The sequence below is a fragment of the Ptiloglossa arizonensis genome, chromosome 5 (genome assembly GCF_051014685.1).
Source record: "Ptiloglossa arizonensis isolate GNS036 chromosome 5, iyPtiAriz1_principal, whole genome shotgun sequence".
NCBI lineage: Eukaryota > Metazoa > Arthropoda > Insecta > Hymenoptera > Colletidae > Ptiloglossa > Ptiloglossa arizonensis.
Window position 1 is genome coordinate 8952784 of NC_135052.1, and position 13473 is coordinate 8966256.

The 13473-nt window shown below is 33.0% G+C and overlaps 2 protein-coding genes across 2 annotated transcripts; both read right to left on the bottom strand.

The window, feature by feature from the left end:
- Positions 1 to 210: 210 nt before the first annotated feature.
- LOC143146664 (general transcription factor II-I repeat domain-containing protein 2-like) lies at positions 211 to 2841 on the bottom strand. The gene is made up of 2 exons (XM_076311141.1): positions 1924 to 2841; positions 211 to 1828 (listed from the first exon to the last, which is right to left on the bottom strand). The coding sequence occupies exons 1-2, from the start codon at positions 2197 to 2199 to the stop codon at positions 275 to 277; spliced, it is 1830 nt and encodes a 609-aa protein (XP_076167256.1). The 5' UTR covers positions 2200 to 2841; the 3' UTR covers positions 211 to 274.
- Positions 2842 to 3446: 605 nt separating this feature from the next.
- On the bottom strand, positions 3447 to 12557 carry LOC143147428 (uncharacterized). Its single transcript, XM_076312675.1, has 11 exons — positions 12447 to 12557; positions 11426 to 11810; positions 10328 to 10853; positions 9298 to 9519; positions 8795 to 9046; positions 8546 to 8710; positions 6514 to 6977; positions 5779 to 6304; positions 5105 to 5326; positions 3847 to 4098; positions 3447 to 3616 (listed from the first exon to the last, which is right to left on the bottom strand). Exons 2-11 carry the CDS (start codon positions 11759 to 11761, stop codon positions 3447 to 3449), a joined length of 3135 nt encoding a protein of 1044 aa, XP_076168790.1. The 5' UTR covers positions 11762 to 11810; positions 12447 to 12557.
- Between the last annotated feature and the right edge of the window lie 916 nt (positions 12558 to 13473).

The following is a 13473-nucleotide window of genomic DNA, read 5'->3' on the forward strand; positions in this document are numbered from 1 at the left end:
GTTAGTATGAATTATCAATAATAATGAATTCGTGAATAAAAGATTATTAAAGCATACTGGATTCAGATGCAACCACCATTACTAAAAATTCATTTGTTTTTGGAAGTTATATTGATAAATATGTCTATAGATATTGATTAGGGGGATAGGTAATATTTATACACATTCAATTTTTGACTTTATACACAACAAATTATAGCTGTATGATGATAGAATTTATCATTGATAATGTTTATTTTCAGAAAACTGTTAATTGATTTTAATTAACATATTTTCAGTAGTTTGAAACATGCCTGGCATTTTGGAGCTTTTTTCGCTCCACTAGTTCTGTAATATTAGGAACAATTGATTGGGATGTACTTAAAATAACTATTGATTTTAAATTGTGATCTGATACTTTAATTCTGCCCATAGATTTTGTTCGCTTCAAAACTGAAAACAGTTGCTCACAAAGATACGTTGAACCAAACATTGCAATGATCTTTGCAGCACACTTATATAATCGTGGAAATCTACATTGATTAAAATTATTGTAAAATTCTAGTAAATTACGTCTTTGTTGAAACTTTTCTTTTAATACTCTATCATGCTTTAAATCTATTAATTCTAATTGAAAATGAGAAGGAACTTCATTTATATCGATTGAAAATGGTGTTGCTATTATATTAAAATCATTCTCTAGTCTAGCCACATCTTGAAATCTGTATTCAAATTCATCATAAAGCATTTGTAAAATATTATTGTACCGTTCAAAATTATTGTCGATTGCTATTTCCTGTAACTTAACAAAGTGGCAAGCATTCCCTATGAGTAGCTGCCTCATCCATAATTGAAGTTTCATTTTAAATGCACATATGGCATCAAAAAAATCTATAATTATGTTCCCTTTTTCTTGCAAGGATAGATTTAGGACGTTTAAGTGATCAATGGTATCCGATAGGAATCCTAAGTCCATAACCCACAAATTGTCTTGAAGCTCTGTCACAGGATATCCTGCCATATTCATAAATACTTGAATTTCGTCGCGGAGTTCAAAAAACCTATGTAAAATTTTTCCACGACTAAGCCAACGCACTTCCGTATGATACGGCAGTTCACCATATTCAGCATCAAGCTCTTCTAAAAATGTTTTAAATTCTCCACGTGTTGCACCATGACAGCGTATATAATTCATTGTCCGTATGACAAGTGACATCACATTATCCAATTGAACACTTTTGGACCACAAATTCTGTTGATAAATAGTGTAATGTATTGCAGTTACTTCATGTGGAACAGCTAAACTTTCCAATTTCACTCGCAGACGGTCCACAAATCCAATGTTTTTGTCTACCATTGTAGGAGCTCCACCAGTTGCTACAGAAACTAACTTATTCCACTGTAAATTATTTTGTTCAACTACTTCTTCTACACATGAAAAGACATCTTCTCCCGAGGTGTTTTCTCTTATAGAAAAAATATCTAATAGTTCTTCTGTAAGTGATAAATTTTCATCGACACCGCGAATAAACATTGCAAGTTGCGGTGCTCCTGATATATCAGTACTTTCGTCCAGAATCAGAGAAAATGCACTAAATTTTCGTACGATACTGCTTAGTTGTTCAGTAACGTCATTAGCCATTTCATGAATGCGGCGCTTAATAGTATTGTGTGACAAACCAATACATTCAAATTTGTTCACCTGTTCTGGACACACTTGTTCTGCTGCTGCTAGCAAGCAATGTTTTACAAAATTGTCATTCAAGAAACATCGTGAAGATTTTGCAGTTTCCAAGGCAATACGATAACTTGCTCGAATAGTAGCTTCATTAGTTGCACTATTGTCGTCCTATAAGCCAAATGGTAATTTAGCATACTACAATACTTTATACTTTTCAAGAAATGACAATGATGAAACTTTCTGATAGGTAAGCTATAACTTACTTCTTCAAATATGTCTTCTACTTTTATCAATTTGGATTTTAGTCGTATAATTTCTGCAAATCGTTCATCACCTGTGAAGCGTGCATATTCCTTGGCATGGTATGTGTTGTAATGTCGTTGAAGATTATATTTTTTCAATTGATTTAAGCTTTTTAAACATACTAAACATTTGGCACTACCTTCGTGCTCTGTACATAAGTATGCTTCTTCCCACGAAGGGTTGAAATATACAACTGGACTTGCTGCTTGTCTTTTCGATACAGATGCTTCAGCCATAGCTACACTATTGCACTTTACCCAACACACTTTCAAATTTAAGTTAACTATAACTGTATTAAGTGGTAAAATTAATTATATTAAATATAAAAATGTTGTGTATTGTTATAGAATTGAAATGAGTTGGGTGACAAATAATATTTCTTTCAGATTTGGAATAATTAATATTTTTTATTATATACACTTTGTGTACATACACATCTTTCCAATTCTGTTTTGACGCTAACTGCAGTTAACCACAGTTAACAGCATCAGTGCATGTTTGCTGACGCTCGCCCTAGTTCCGGTTCGAACCGCTAGCGGTGTGCCACAAGCCTTGCGGGCTCTGTTCGCTTTCTGTCCAACGGCGCAGGACGCTACGCATGGTAGTAGGCATGGTCTACTTAAAAAATAACTTCTGTTTTAAAACTCCCTGTGATATACACAAAAAGGTTCGTAAACAAAAAGTTTCTTCTTTAATTTAGATTTGACACTTAATTTTTGTTAATTATTTACAATATTAAGAGATCATGGATTTATATAATATTGAAGTATATTAGAGAGAGGTCAATAACCTATGATAAATTGTCCAACAAGATTTTTGCCTTCTAATAATCAATGGATGATCCTTGTAACACCACACTCTCCAAACAAGAATCCGGATTTAGCCGAATTACTGTATCACCCAATTACATGTATTACCCAAAAAAAATTTACAAAATCTCGTGTTCTTCAAAAACTGGGGGTGATACAGTAATTCGGCTAAATTCGGATTCTTGTTTGGGGAGTGTGGTGCTACAAGGATCATCCATTAGTTATTGGAAGGTAGTAAGAAAGTGTTATTTTGTTGGACAGTGTTACTGGTTTTTTAGTTTGGAAGTTATAGGTATTAGATAATTATAGCTGCATAAACAATACATATATATATTTATATATATAATATGTGTGTGTTTTAACAATTTAATTAAATTATATCATTCTATAAAACGTTTTTACAGTCTTCACGGTATTTTAAAAAAATCATAAACAACTTTATCTATATTTTATGTTCTACTTTATAAAAGTATAAGAAATATTCCTATTTTATTCATTTTTATTATACTAATACACACACTCACGTACGTACCTAAGTACCTACGCACGCACGCACACACACGCGAACCATTTTTTCTTAAAATATTTAAAAACTTTAATCATGTTTTAAATGAAAAATTTGTTCAACGACTAATACCATTGCTAGCATTATTTCTTCGTACAATACTGTTAATTTAATTTTCCACTTTACTCATCTTTAAATGTATTCCTCCTTTTGGACTCAATACAAGGGAAACTGGATTGGGCACATATGGTATTCCTGTTTTTTCACAAACGTCGAATCTAAAATTTTGTAACATTTTTATCAGTCCGAGTTTGGTTTGGTAAATTGCGAAGCGAGCTCCTATAACAAGAATTAAAAATACTGTCATATACATAAACATCTGAAAGGTGTGTAAAATAATACAATATATTCAATTTTTATTTCCGATACAGCATTCAATTTTACTCCTAACACGTGCAAAGTTGAACGCATTAGATGCAACGTAATCAGACAATTTTCAGAAATGATCTGATCACCATAAACTATGAACAATTGTTAGAAATTGTCCTAATATTTGTTATTGAAATTACCGATGCAATTTCTTGGTCCATCGCCAAAAGGTAAAAAACTCATGGGGTGTCTTGCAGCAACTGCATCCTCATTAAATCTTTCAGGGTCGAAAATCTCTGGATTTGGATAAATATTATGGTCATGCTGAATTGCATATACGGGAACAAATACCATAGTATTTTTTGTAATTGATACATTTGTACCATTAAAGGTGTAATTTTGATTACATCGTCTCTTTAATAACATTCCTGGTGGATATTTCCTAAGCGTTTCTGTAAAAACAAGTAATAAATAGATATTCGTGTAATTAAGTAACATACAAAATAAAATATTTAATTTATTTTTGCAGTGAATAAAAGTAGCTAATTAGACTAATACGGAAACAATTTTTTGTTTAGTAAATCAAGAACAAAATTAGGGCCCGTATACGAGCGTTTGTACCAATTTACATTAAAATATAGTATTTATCTTATGTTTAGTAAGATAAACGTAAGTTATTTTACTAACATTATTTATCTTACGTTTAGTAAGATAAACGTAAGTTATCTTACTAACATTATTTATCTTACGTAAGATACGGATAATATTGTATATTATTGCAATCGTGGCAGAAATTATTTACTCATCAAGGTTACTAAGCTATTAATTTCCACTATATCGTTTTTCTACTTTGTTGCTTCGTTCGACGTCCCTTATTTTTACGTTTCCTCTACGTGTGCTTAAAAGATAGAATGCGAAACGCAACAGACCCACGTTATGTATCTCACAAATGCAAAGTATGCCGAAAAGTTTGTGTTAAATTTTCGGGCTACGTAATATAAAATTTATTCATTTTCGAGTTAGAAGGACATCAAATGTTCTTTGCATTCTAATATGAAATAAAAATGGAAATTGATAATGATTAATTCGTACATTCAGTTTGCTACATAAAGTTAAATGCTTTGTATACATCGTGTATAGTTATAAACACTAGAGCAAATGTAGCTTTAATTTCGTTGCAAACTTATCGAAGAAACAAGTTGCTTAATATCATTGACCTTATTGATATGACCCGTTGTTCTGAGCTAAATAAAATAATAATTATCTTTCTAAAATTCGTAAGAAACGCGTATTTCTTGTTATACAGAGTATAACGCAGTAAAATTGTGTCGTATGTCTCAAAATCATTATAAAGATGTGTTAGAGCAACAAGACACGTCTAGATTCTAAAAAGAAAAATTCTATTCCATCGGCAATACAGGTAATACGTAAGAAATATTTACAATAACGTACGCTTACCTTTAAATACCTTGTCTAAAAATTTCATTTCTTTTACAACCTCGAATTTGAAATCTCCGTTATTTTTGGCACTGTAGTCTCTAATTTCTTTTCGTAGCTTATTTTGTATTTCAGGATTCAGGGCCATTTCGTAAAGAGTGTGACCAATTGTTGTTGAAGACGTTTCAAAACCAGCCGCGAAAAATGTGAAAGCTTGAGCAGTGAGTAAATTGTCCGTCAATTCTGGAAAATTGTATAAAATACAAATTAAATGTCTACCGATCACATCGTCGTCGACGATATTAATTTCGTGATCGTTAAAGCTTCGATACTATAATAGTAATAATAATTATTTATTTACGGATACAAACCTTTAATATTCGGTACACCATGCATACAATTTTGTTTATTTCGTGATCGTTTCTTAAAGCAAGACGACATATGGAACAATTTTCTGTTTATTTTAAATTTGTATTTCGGTACAAGTAAAAATACTTTTTTCTTAAATCTCAGTCTTGAATGACACACTTCGACAGAACATTTATAGTAAAAAAAAACTTCAAGTAATTTGTGTATTCGTATCAATTTTTCTATTACGATTATTTCTTTAATCACAGTAAACGTCGAATCTATCCCGTTCAATACGAACATACATCCTATTTAAAAGTAAAATTATTTAAATTCAATATACTTGCCGATATTTTGCAGCTTCTCCGGTTGGTCCTTCAGTTCCATGAGCATATTTACAAAGTCTGGCCTAACGATGTTATTTTCTTTTCTATACTTCATCGTTTCGGAGATGATTTTCGTGAATAATGTAGTGACTTTTGATATTGGTAATAAGTAACTAAGCACGTAGAACAGCCATGGCATGGAATTTCTAAGAGATATCCTCGTAAGTCGAAATATGGTAGGCTCAAAGACACTTTTTCCCATTCGCCGAAATTTACTTTCTTTGTCCGACAATGAGTTCATGTTAATACCAAACGCACAGTCTCCAATTGTGTCGGTTGTGTATTTCGCTGCAATATCGCGGCACTCTATAATTTCCCCTTTCTCCACTAATTTCTCCAAGTACTTCTCCAATTGCACCGAGCATTCCTGTATCAGAGGGAACATTTCTTTGATCTTGCCGGACGTGAACACTGGTGAAAGCCTTGTTCGTAACGGTCGCCATCTTTCTGTTTCCAAATTGAACAGATTTGCAGATAACGGATCCACCTATGTTTAACAAAAATTTCAAGCAATTAACATCGAAGTACAAGTAGCAATTAACACGAGTCAATCACTGATACATATTACTATTGTTTGGAAAAATAAAATTCATTGTTTACTCGTTGACTTGCATATTACAATTACGTCTGAATGATTATAAGAATATCATAATTAGAATATTTATTTATTCATATATTTACATATTGTACACGTACCTTTTCCATAACAAGATTTCCTCGGTCATTGAACACAGAAAAATCTTTGATGAGAACGTCCTTGACAAGATCCAGATCGCGCACAACTAGCGTGGGTGTTCGTTTCTCAAACATCCCGAATAATGGCTCGTTTTTGTATTTATTGTAAAGTTCCGTCACACACATTCCCAATGATATGTTCGCAAGCGTAACATTGAAAGTATTACCGAAACCAGATATTGGTCGAGGTCCAGGCACACCACGGCGTTTCCAGTAGTCGAAGGTCAAGGTGAAGTAATAATACAAAACGAGAAGCACCGCAACAATGACACCAAGTATTTGATAATAGTCAACCATGATAACTCGGTATACGTAGTACGTAATCAGTCGGTGGCTCGATGAAAAATGTTTATACCGACTCGAGTCTGAGCGATTTAAAGGGAACGAGCTTATCGTGACAATCATCTTACTAACTTTATTGAGTTAACTTAATGTTTCGTAATATTGAAATTTTGTGTGGAGTCAGCATGAGAAATTACTTCAAGATAAGCGCACCATTGCTTTTACACTCTAGAAAATTATTTTTCATCGTGCATTTTTTAATTCTCGCATTTCGCTGCGAAGAATACTATTTGTGTAAAAAATGAACCGTACGGTTACAATGAAAATAAAAACTACACTTTCGTGACGCATTACCGCATTGATAAAAACAAGGCACGGAGTATTTTAACAATGATTTGCAAAAATAAACGAATCGCACAGAGATGTCTTTAAAGTAGTAAATACAATGCTACGTAATCGACTGACCTCGTAATTTGAGCGGTCGAATTGGAATACCATGTTATTTTCAAAAAAAATACAAATTAAAGAATTTTGAGGATATTATAGGATACTACGAGTAATTGCAAATGAACAGAGACAATGACACCTCGTAAATTCGTTCGAAGATTGTTACATAAATAAACGAATAAATTCTCATAGTAACGCGCAATGCAGTGGAACAAATATTTATATTCCACGTTTACAAACAAAATAACGAGACAATCGTTCGTAGATTGTAACGGAGGATTGTAAATCAACAAGTATTACGAGAATCAAGGAATTTTTATATTATCATCGCTCTTAAAAACCGACCTGACAGCTATTTACACACGATTATATACTGTATATTGAGATACGTATATTGATATACCGGTATCTGATAATTGTATCTCGTGCGCTCTCACAGCGATCGAATTTCAACGATCCGATTTTGCGGTTGTCGAAACTCGGTTCGAGGTCGGTAATACATTATTCGGATTATTATTAATTACGCGTAATTATTTCGTTGTAGGTACATTTAATATTCTCACAAAGTTGTAACGAAAAATATAAAAATTTTATTTCGTATTAGCGGGCGATACATAAATATCTGTTGGGCATCGATTTCAAGTTTCGGTTATCGAGCGTATTGCGAGACTCGCTCATTGTTGTATCTCTCGTTCACTTTGAATGTATCCGATTCACTTTTAAGTTCGCGCGTGGTTAAAATTCAACTCGAGATAAGAATCGCTACCTAACACGCTAGAGAGGTAAATTGACGGTCTCGTTTTTGCCACTTGAAACCGCGAATTATGATGCTCGTTCAGAGAGGGAACTTACAATTGGGGATGTCGATTAAAGTGAACGCTTGGCCGTACGTGAAGCACTCTTAGCGGCTAACAACTATAGTCGTCACTCGTCCCGAAAAATGAATACAACTGTATAAATATATTTATATATTAAAGTAAAAAAAGAACAGGTTCGTTCAATAGCGTAACAAATAGCTCAATACAGCATTACTTCAAAGCCATTAACAATCTACAAATCGTATCTTCGTCTTTGTAGAAATGAATGTAAATTTATGATGAAATTCTGCCATAAAATGAAACATTTACAATGTTCATATTGCTTGCTTGAGTGCGTCCGTTTTATGCATTGACAGTACTTAAGAAACTCGTTTGCAACTTCGATAACTTTTTTTCACACGTGCACGTTGCGATGTTCACGCAAATCTTCACATATTTTCATTAACTTTCTAGTTTCGTTAACTTTACGTAAACTCCGTGTTTCGGTGTCAGCAGGAATGCACCTGGATCGTATTCATGAGGAATTATTGTCTTCTCGCAAACGTCCACTTTATGGTTACGAAGTATTTTAATCAGTCCAATTTTACTTTGACAAATTGCAAAACGCGCACCTGTAAAAGGACATTGTAAAACAATTATTATAATAATTATTGAATTCATAGCGTTGGAAGATAAACATTTCTATTTCGACGTACCAATGCAATTCCTTGGTCCATCACCGAAAGATAAATAATGCATAGGATGTCTGGCCGCAATGGCGTCTTCGTTGAATCTTTCAGGATCGAAAATTTCAGGATTTGGATAAATATTAGGATCGTGTTGAATTACAATTATTGGTATCCATATTACAGTACCCTTTGGTATTTTAATCTTCGTACCATTGAAAGTATAATCGGAAGTTGATTTTCTCTTTAGGATCGCTGTTGGTGGATACTTCCGTAACGTCTCTGTAAATATAAATCAATTTAATTATCATTTCTGCTACACAATATTACCTTTATAAATGTAGTAACAAGATTTGAATTATTATTCTTGTTTCCAATACAAGCTCTCCAATTAATTCTTCCATGCTGTTAATATGTATTAAAAAATGAGTCAATTTTCTCACTTTACTCGATATTTTCGTACACAGGAGAAGGGGAAGCCAGAGAAGTCTATTGAAAAAATTTTCAATTAAGCGTAATATATTTATATTTACCTTTGAATACTTTATCCAAGTATTTCATTTCTTTTATATTCTCGTATTTGAAGTCTCCTCCGGTTTTAGCGTAACTTTCTCTAATTTCCTCTCGCAACTTGTCTTGTATTTTGTGATTTTGAGCCAATTCGTAAAGAACGTTGCTCATCGTTGACGAAGACGTCTCAAAACCGGCAGCAAAAAAGACAAAAGCTTGCGCGGTCAGTAAGGAGTCTGTTAATTCTAAAAAGTACAAATTTTGTTATACGTAGCTCGTACGCCTAGGTCTTCCGTGAAATAAATATTTCAGAACGATTTCCACTTTGAGAGATATTCGTTCCTGAAGTAAGGATAATGAAGTAAAATTGCGCTAATTAAAATACTTCGTAATCATAAAGTGTACGCTCCGCGATGTAAGATTTGTCCATCTACCACGAATGCAAATGGCGTTTCAACTTTCAATGGTGCTTCATCAATGGAAAATATTGGTAGTAAATATTGGCAGAACCGTTTAAACCGATTATATAACGCGGTAGAAAGAAAATATGAGATATCTGTTAAAGTACCATTGTTAAGTAATTCAAATGTGTTCTGCGGATCACATGTAGTACACAGAGCTATAAAGAATGTCCTTGAGCATAATGTTCACAATGTAGAAGTAATTACGCGATACATTGCGGTTGAAACGTTTCAAACCCGTGACGCGTAATTCTCTTATCGAAACCGGCTGATATGATTCATAGAATTATAACGGTTACGTGTTAATTTTAAAAATTCGTACACAAGATATCGAGAATCGTTTGTAAAAAGTCAATCGTTAGTTACACGAATCGAATTCGTTAGAAGAGTTGGTACAGTACGAAACACGTTGTAATTCGTAAACAAAATCAAACACGACATGTGCGTTTACACGGTATAATTTTTATAAATTACACGTGTAATTTTATAGTTTACACGTATCTGTCGATAGTGCAATATTTTGTCCATTCTTTCGAATTGCTAGTTAGCAATAGTTTTAAACGACAAATTTTTAGTATCGCAATAAACTTACCGATATTGTCCAACTTGTTCTGATTCGCTTTAAGTTCCATTAGCATGTTAATGAAGTCATGTCTGACGATTTTATGCTCTTCTCTGTACTTCATCGTATCCACGACGACCTTTGTAAAAAATGGAGCGAATCTTCTGTCGGGAAATACGTAACCAAGTAGATCGTAAAATTTTGGCAAGAACAGTCTGGTTTTTAGCCGCAGAATGTTCTCCATGTCCGGTTTGAAGATTTTCCTGCCTATATGGCGAAACGTACTGTCCTCTTCCGCAATTGCGTTCATATTAAGTCCGAAAGCACAAGTACCGATCACGTCGGTTGTAAATTTCGCCGTCAATTCGCGACATTCTACAAACTCTCCTTTCGCTACCAATTTATCCAAATAATCCTCCAAATGTTGCGAACATTCGAGCATGAGGGGAATCATATCCTTGAGTTTCCCGGATGTAAATATCGGCGAGAGTTTTGCTCTCAATGGTCGCCATCTTTTTGGCTCCAGATTCAAGAGATTCAACGACAATGGCTCTGTCTGTGAATATTTTGGAAAATAGTTTCGTTATTTAACTTTAAAACTTCGTTCTTTCGTTTAAAGTGTATTACACACTCGATGTTTTTACGTAAAAAAAAAAGATCTGGAACGTTTAGAATTCCTACTTTGAACTTTGCAATACGATGATAGAACTAAGGAAATACAGGAATATCTAATCTCGCTTGTTCTAATAGCTTTAATTGTAAAAAATTATATGGCTCATTTCGAAATATTAATACTATTTTCACTTTGTCAAAAATAAGTATTTTGACCTTAAAAAGATACGAGTTCTGTATTATATGTAGAAAATAATTAGAGAAATGGTAGATATTTAATCCATTCAGCCTGAACTACGCATCGGACTCGTAGTTGTTGATCTTGGACAATTTTAGGTCATTGTTTGTATTTATATTATTCTTCTATTAATAATATTACTTTCATCTTGTGAATACTGAAATAAAATCTTGTCGAAAATCGGTGAATCGGAATCGTAGTTCGTTCACACGAAACACGGAGTAGCTCAAGGCTAAATGGGTTAAGAAGAAGTTACATTTGCATATAACTGTACGCACTCGTTCGTGAACGTTAAACCCTCGATCGACAAAGTTGGAAAAATCTCGGATCAAGACGTCCTTGATCAGATCAGGATCGTTAAGAACAAGAATAGGCGATCTGTTCACAAACAATCCAATCATCGGTTCGTTTGGATATTTTTCATAAATATCCTTTACGAAGGTAGACATTGGCACTTTGACAAACATCAAGTCCTTGGTATTGCCGAAAAATGGCAAAGGTTTTGGTCCAGGTACACCGCGTTTCTTCCAAAAATCGAAGGTCGAAATGGAGTAATAATATAGCGCAACAATTAACGTGGCTACGCCGCAGAGAATTTCGAAATAGGTTGCCATTGTGCTCGTTATTCAGTCGCTGAATAATTGAGAATTAGTCAACGGTTTCCTGAAAAGCATTTATCTTCTTTAAAATACAATAATATGATTTGATTTCGTTGTCCAAATTACACTACTCGTGTTATTGTTATTTTGTGTAAATATATGTAACTGGAAAGTACTGCGAATACGTGTACTTATTTTGTAATTTACATTTCACTAATGTGTACACTACTAGTGTACGAATGTTTATTATTTTTTCTTTTAATTTGAAACCTTTGTACACAAATAAGACTAAATTCACGATCATATTTATTAATTCTGTGTAAGTTTGTAGTTCTAATTGAGATCAATCGATATTTTTAACACTATTGGTGCACTTCAAGTTATTTGTTACAAAAGTGGAATGTACCTAATTACAGGAGCATACATAGTTTCAAGCACAGACTAAAAAATAAATTATGTAATATAACATGTGTTGAGGATATGTTGTAGATCATTGAATTGTTAAAATTGTTTTCTCGATGCAATCAATTCATTAAATTTCTTAAAATGATATTAATAGTATATAGTATATTCGATATGATTCTAATACTTTGTAACAAATAAGAAATTTCCAAGTTTTTAACGACTTCGATACACAGATGTCTTTATCGTGATATTTTAGATAAAAGTATACACTTAAAGTTTAGCAAACATTACAAACCTTGCAATTCAAACTGCGTACGAAGCACGTGGCACTGTTATGTAGTTTTCACAAAAAATAAATAAGATCCTTCTCAACACAGTCTTTCTAGACGACTGTCATCTAGCAAAGTCTTCATTCTCATATATCTAAACTCATACTACAAATCTATTACTCACAGTGACTTGCTATTTGTGGTGAGCACTAAATCTCAGTATCATATATTCTTGGAAACGCTAAAGTAGATGGGTGGAGTTACTTCGTTTAGAAGAAAGTTGTTAACGTCTGTGCCAATCAATACCCATCTTTTTTGCAGCAGGTGTTTTGATTGGTGCACGTGTTGGTAATTCTATTCTTGAGGTAATTAGATAGTTAAATTGCTCCAAAACAGTCTTCTTTGAGAATCAATTCAAAGAATATCTATACCAGGCCAGAGTTTTTGTTTTTTACAGAATGTTCACTTATATTTTAAAAAGTAAGAAAAATGATGCTGCGTGCAATAGATTAAAGGAGAAGAAGTTTAAGAAGTTCTATTGGTTTTGCAATCATCTAAAATTTAAAAATAATAATATCGAAATTTCCTTAAAACTGGTTATTCTGGAAACGTGTAATTTCAAACTGAACTCGCAAAAATAGAAATTAGAAGAGAATGATCAAAATAGTGATTGTGAAACACTGAAGTATTATTTTTTATTAAAAGGAAAAAGGAAATGTTCTATTTCTTTTCATGTTGTGGATATGTAGTTTTTCAAACGACAAAGAATGTCGCTTTCGAAAAGTGAAAGTGAGGAAATGAATTAATTAATGCCACCTAGTATACGATATGCAGTAGGTAATTTACCAAATTTGCTCTTCTTAAATTTCTTGATAACAGGGAATACCAGTTGGCAAATTATCAAATCGATAAAAACAAGCCTTATCTTTAAACACTCCTTGATATCATGAACATTAATAACAAGCGACAAATAAGTTTTTAAATAGCATAATACGTAACCAGATTTTTCTAATAACTAATTTGGATAAAATAAGGAAGCAATTTATGTTTCTA

Bases quoted from the DNA above. Each gene is read 5' to 3' on its own strand.
- LOC143146664 (XM_076311141.1), bottom strand. From the start codon at position 2,199: ATGGCTGAAGCATCTGTATCGAAAAGACAAGCAGCAAGTCCAGTTGTA. The intron at 1,829-1,923 runs GTAAGTTATAGC...TTTGGCTTATAG, and splicing joins TAGAAGACATATTTGAAGAA to GACGACAATAGTGCAACTAA.
- LOC143147428 (XM_076312675.1), bottom strand. From the start codon at position 11,761: ATGGCAACCTATTTCGAAATTCTCTGCGGCGTAGCCACGTTAATTGTT. The intron at 6,978-8,545 runs GTTAATGAAAAT...AAACATTAAGTT, and splicing joins AAAGTTAACGAAACTAGAAA to AACTCAATAAAGTTAGTAAG. The intron at 4,099-5,104 runs GTAAGCGTACGT...TTGTTTTTACAG, and splicing joins TTTAGACAAGGTATTTAAAG to AAACGCTTAGGAAATATCCA.